Raw genomic sequence first — 6,578 nt, forward strand, 5'->3', positions numbered from 1 at the left:
AGTATAAGCTATGGTACACGGTGCATTTTCCAGACAAAATTACAAGAGCAAGCTGAAGTTTTATTGGAAGTCAGGAATGTAAAAAGACAAAAATACAAAAAGACCTTGAATTAACTGGCCACCACCATTAAATTTGTGTTGCCAACAGTAAACCTATACCATGTGATTTTTTTTTTAATGAATTTTTTATTCTCTAAGTTTATCAGGACAAAAAAATCCCCTGGTTTTGTACTACAGCTGCCCTAGAAACATGAATTAAAATGATGAAAATGTGCCAGAGTGCCATACAGTCTTATATAATTCTATTTGAACACAGTCATGATGTGGCTTTACTCTCCTTTTCTTGCTTAAAACTTGCCTATGTCCCTCTTAAGGAGGAAAAAGGTATTTTGGCATTCAGTGACAACATGCCAAGTACATCAGAACCAAGCGGGTGTTTTGGACAGAACATGAGGTGAGTGATCTGTCATCCAGACATTTAGCAATGAAACACGAAGACAGAGTTTGCTTCATCATTCCCAGAACAGAAAGACATTGTGTGAGGGATCACAATATCATGTGATATCAGCCTTTCGAAATGACTGGCTCTTCCCTTCCATTAAAATGCTTTATTCCTTGTGTGTGATTCCCTTTAAGCCCTAAACATGAATTCACTACCAGCTAGAACATTTCAAATTACAATGTCCCAATATGATTGAGTCGAGGACCTGAAGGAACAATGATATACCATGCAAACACGAGAGAACTTAACAAACCTGAAGCCTCATTTAGCAGCATTATAGCAAATCTGTCCATGAAAAACTGACATTTTAACATTTCTTTCTCTGGCTCAAGACAGTATTTTGTGGCATATCCTATATGTAACAGCTTTTGCAAAGCAACTGTTACAAAATTATTTTGTTTGGTCAAACTTTGTACTAGAAACTTTGCACCAATGTTAAGTTCACCATACAAAAATGGCGGAGATCCTATGCCAGATGGCTTTTGACTGGGTGATCCAAAACATATTCTGGAGGCATGTATGCCCTGCAAACATAATGAATTCCTGAAAGAATTTTAAATAAAAATACAAATCTGTATACAATGATACTTGTAGTGCATAGCCAAGCAAATAAATCTTGTATCACTCAGGTTTATAAACAAGATTAAAAAAAAATAATAATTTATCTCTCCCACATTCCTTGTGGTTTCCATAAGGTCAATGCGAACAAGCCAAAATGTGAAAGTAAAAGAGAAAGAGAGCCTTTGGTTGGTTGTAATGCTACGAGGCTTTTGCATCATTACGAGTGTACCTCTATTTACAGAACATATGCAAACTCACACTGATTTAATATGTATGGTCCACATAAAACACTATATTAAAGTTACTGAGCTACCTAGTAGAACACTTGAAATCTGCTCTATGTCAGAAGTAAATGTGCCTGTGCCACTTTAACTCAATCCCCTTCATGCATAGGCATTATAACATACTTCTTAATCACAGGATTGTTTAACATTTTTTTCACAGGATTCCTGCCTCATCCACTAAGCAGAATTAAAAATTATTACCTACAAGTTATTTTAACAGCATTGCCTTGTATGTTCTTGTTTAATACAGTTTTCAACCTCTGCTGGCCTACCACATTTCACTTTGTAAATAAAAAAAAAAAGTACAGTAAAACTGCTGTCTTGATGCCACTGCCTGGGTGGATCTGATTTAAAGCACTGAACCCATCAAGAGTTCATTTCCTCTTTTGTTGTTTTTGGGGGAAGGATTGGTTTGGTGGTGGCAGAGGTTTGCTGACTTGGTATTGTTTTGTAGCAAGGCAGTTTTTTTGGCAGTAAACGTAGGGGATTGCATACCATGAAAACTAGCACTCTACAATGTGAAAGCTCAAATATTAAAAGATTTATTTCCAGTGTTTGTTAATTTAACTCTCTCAGCTTGTCTTAGCTATTTAATTTCTATGGGTTTTTTGGGGGGTTTGGGGGTTTTGTATGGTTTTTGTTGGTTTTTTTTTTAATTGTGCTTACATTACTAAGTGGTGCATTATTTATGTGCTGTTGGTTCAGCTTGTATCTGTGGATACAACATCTCTATATACTAATGGGTAGAAATGTGACAGTGCTTATGATTTTTCAACAGACGTTAAAGGGACAGTGACTATTAGTAATAGTGGATGCCAATTCTACCAGCAGTCATTACACCATAATATTTTAAATAATGTATTTGTTTCAAATAGTCAACAACAAAGCCTATGCCAGCAATGTAACTATTTGTAATGCTTACACAGTCTAAGGCATTTGCAAACAAGGAAATTAAGAACCTAAATATGCTATGCAACCTACGTAGATCACATAAGACAGTAGCAACATAAAAGCTAATGAGCATTTTACCAATGATTACATTGAAATCAAAGTCTACAAATATCGAGAAAATATATTTCATTACTATCTACAATAACCTTACTTTTTTTTTTTTTACTTTTTTATGCAATTGTTAACTGTTCTCTTTAATGGAAGGCTTCCAGCAATAATTGTTACTAGTTAAAGCAATAATATTTTGTTGAAGTAGTGATAAAGGCACAGTTCAATAGGACAGTAGCACATTTATGGTATATTTCTTATGTGTAATCTAGTGTTCATTTCAAATGAATCAGTGCAAGTCCCAGTTTTTCAATACCTTTGAAAACCTTTGAAAAGCACTTAGTTTCTATTTAGTCACCTAACTCCATCTTAAAAGCCTGTCATGTTCCTAGTCTGAACTCCAGTGAGGATGACTCCCTTGAGCAAACTCACAGTCTCAATTTTGACTTTCTCACACCGACTTCCGAGCCCCACACATAACACACCGAGACACACCTAAAGTCACGTGACTGAAGCCAGAAACTAAAAACTATTTCCAAAGATAGTCAAACTTGATAACATTTAACCCAGCACATTGCCTCAGATGACATGCTGTCCTCTGGCTAGCCATTAATCACAAATCACTCAATACTATGACCAAAAGTAACATCTAATGAGTAAAGTAACCTTGACACTGCACTAGAACGGGCTTCTAAATACCAGTGTTTCCCACTATTCTGAACCGGACACATATTGCAAACTCCAGTAATCTAACTTAGCAACTCTTAACATAAGATAAGCAGAACAACTTTTTTCCCAAAACGGTGATTTTGCAGAGCAGGTCTATGTAATCTAATAATGGGCTACTTTAAAGTGTGAAATTAAACTGTGTTACTGTAACTCTCAGCAGTAGAAAGAACTCACCTGCAGCTGATTTAAAAAAAAAAACAAAACCCAATGCTACATAATCTGACTCTGCCCTAGAGAGGGCAGGATTCACCTCTTCTGAGAGAGTGCTCAAAATGATGCAGTCTTCAGGCATTGTTGGAACACCTTTATCAGAAGGCTACAGGCCAGCAGCTTTTAATCCCTAGCAGTCAGATTTTTCTATCAAACATCGGGTGCCTGTTGTGAAAGACTTGGCCTGTGACTTGCAAGTGACTGTTCATGTTAAAGGCATGGCATGAGAAACACAAGTTGTTAACAAGAAATCCAACTTTGGGATCTGCAAGTTATTGACGAAGAATTTATTTATGAGTCAGACTGTGCATCTGACATGAGTAAAAGCTGTAAATGTAGCTAGCTGTCCTGTGCTTTAAAAGCACTTTGTAGCATCAATCTACACAATTACTCATATACTAAGAACCGCTCAGATACGGTGAAATATCAATACACAATACTGCAGCAAATCACAAAAACCTGTATGTGGGCCAAAAGAGCTTGTTTGTGAGAATGATTCCAACGCATGTCAAATTACTATCTTACCTGCTGCAGATGACAGAGGGGCTGATAATAGGCTCTGACAGGCTAGGTGCACTCTGAGTAGAAGTTAAGACTTTGTGTGGCTTTAAGCCTTGCTTGGTGTCAGTATCTGTAGAGTCTGGAAATGACACGGAAGATGTTTTTCCGGTAGGACTTGTGGCAGGTGTCCCCTGAATCGGTGAATGGCATGGGGAGGTAAGAGGTGAAATATTTGGTGGGATACCTGGCAAGAGAAAAGAAGAGTCTTGTCAATTAACAGAAGTGGCAGATGGTTGTATGAGTTCACTGTGCAGAAATACTCCTCTTGAGATGCACAGGTACCAGCATAGCTTCCAAACGGAAAGAGAAAACCCTCCTCCACTCTGAGCCAAGCCCACTGCTATCACAGAGAGATGAAGCTCCATTAATATCAGCCACTTCTACCTGCTGAAGATCTGGCTCAAAATACGAAGCATATTCTCCCTGTTGAGTAGGATGTGCTAACTGGCAGGCATGAAATGAAAGGCATGTGTTAGTAGCATGACTATTGGTATCAACAAGTTCTAGCGACAGAGGCACCAAACTCCAAACAGGCAGTTCCCAGACCCATCTGCAATTTCTCATGGCTTCACTGTCTCCATCTGTAAAGCAGGGACAAGAAAGGCTTACACACATTCCCAGCAAATTTGAATTTCTACACGTGAAGACTACCAATAAACCAAAAAAGCAATATTTAGTAATCATACAGTATATGAATATAAAATATTGCACTTATGGTGCCATTTCCACATTCCTCACAGATTTTGGCCTTGATCTTGTGCAGCTTGAGTTTATTTTTCAGTATCTGTTGCTCACTGTGGGAGACTTGCGACCATTACCTGTACCACATGGTATTGTACTCCCAAGCTAGTGTATCAGTAACTGCCAACATCCACATGTGCAAACACTAGCAAGATGTAGTTCTCTCTGTCCCCTATTCTATCTAAGCACCACTGCCAAGACGAAATGCATCAGCCAGTCCAGTGTTTGAGACAAAGTGCTGCCTTCTCTTCGAATCCTCAGACAAAAAGGGCCCATTCACAATAAAGTGCAGGGGAGCAAAGATAATCTACGTTAAAAGGAAATGCGTGTGAATTGCCTCAGCCTCCTGAGCTTTGTTCTAAAGTTTGTAGGAACTCAGCCCTAGTTCATTTACCATGTTCATCTTCAAAGCCAAATGACATAAAGAGCTTGGGAACTTTAACTGGTTTTATGTCTGAATTGTGCCCGCTATCTAAATGCATTCCAGACACAAAAATTATCTTAGAATAAGGCAATATGTTGATCTAAGTTTATGAAATACTAACCTTGCAGGATATATGTGTACAGTTCCAGTGTTTTTTTCCTGGTAACAACTTATTGTGATATGAGGTTAAAATATGATTTACTGCTGACAACCCAAGAGTTAAAAATAATCTCTGACAGTTACTACACTGCAATTTTGAGATATCCAACATCTCCTAAGTTTTGATTAGGGTATTTCTTCAGCAAACATGTGGTATGTATTACTGTCTAAATTTAATGATTGCAACTAGGATATTACACTAGTTTTGAGATCAGAAACCTACAGCCTACAGAGCAATTAAAAAGTTATCAGATGGCCATGACATATGGAAATTGCTTTAAAATACAGAAAGCCTCTGTTTCACATTTACTAATCCTTTGAGATATCTGCTTTCCACCCAACAAAAATATGTCTTTAAAAACATTTCACAGTCTGTTAGTTGCACAGGGGATTGAGTTGGATTATTATCTATCTTTGAGCTATATATTACCAGGTAACCTTCATGACTGTTAGAGAAGACAGTATATACGGTCATCTTTCAACAATTTAAAGCAAGTCCTGGGAATTTAAACAGCAATTTTCACAATAATGTTTCTAATCACAGCTGGCTTTCTACTGCTAGTCTGGTCTCCTGTCTCTTGAAATATGTTTGGTTGTGGTTTTTTTTGAAAGAGTAATTTGCTAGGGTAGGTAACCAAAAATAAATAAATTTACCAGAAAAATGCAAACCTACTTTCAATAATCCAACATTTAACCATTTATTGGCAAAAGTGAGAGACAATGTGTCTTCCTACAGCAAGGAATTTTGAACAATCAACATAAGAGATGATGGAACAATACAGGGAGAACTTTATTAAGTACATCCATCTGCTTAGGTCCTCCAGAACTTTTACACATGTGCAGCGTTGAAGAAATAAAACAATAACTTCAATGTGATGTGAAATTACACATGAAAACACTTGAGTTTACCTCAGAATTTTGCCAGACAGGTATAGCTATCAGTATTTTAAAATGCTAATGTTTTCATGCATAATTAAAGGCACATTTTGTAAATTAACAGATTTACAGATTTATCTAGGTCAACTTCTACCAAGAATTATTATAGACTGCCAATGGAGCTAATATATAAAAGTCTAATTTGTATTAACTAGTGCAAATTGAAGCAATTCTTCAGTTGGAACACAAAAACAAATTATAATCAAAAGTGCATGACTGCAAACAGTCTAAAACATCAAAATATCAGTCTTCCGCATAAAATGCTGAGCCAAAATTTTTACTCCTGTGAGTCAGTGCCCCTAGGAATTGCTTGTGATGGAACGGAGCTCTCCCTTCATCACTGGGGAGCTCGTGTCATTGGGCAACAGAGATGGCTACTAACACTTTCTGGAAGCAGAAGAGACTAAATGTAAAACTGACTGATGGGGTTGGCAAGTCTCATTTTCCATGTATAAAATATTACATCCCCCCC

The 6,578-nt window shown here is 37.2% G+C and overlaps 1 protein-coding gene across 1 annotated transcript in view; it reads right to left on the reverse strand.

Moving 5' to 3' along the window:
• Positions 1-6,578, reverse strand: part of PDE3A (phosphodiesterase 3A, cGMP-inhibited) — a 100,789-nt gene that overhangs the window by 27,978 nt on the left and 66,233 nt on the right. Inside the window, exon 5 of the mRNA XM_009332841.1 lies at positions 3,811-4,030. Coding sequence (XP_009331116.1) covers positions 3,811-4,030 — 220 coding nt within the window. The remainder of the gene's footprint in view (positions 1-3,810; positions 4,031-6,578) is intronic.

The sequence above is a fragment of the Pygoscelis adeliae genome, unplaced genomic scaffold, assembly GCF_000699105.1.
Source record: "Pygoscelis adeliae isolate BGI_AS28 unplaced genomic scaffold, ASM69910v1 Scaffold38, whole genome shotgun sequence".
Taxonomy (NCBI): Eukaryota; Metazoa; Chordata; class Aves; order Sphenisciformes; family Spheniscidae; genus Pygoscelis; species Pygoscelis adeliae.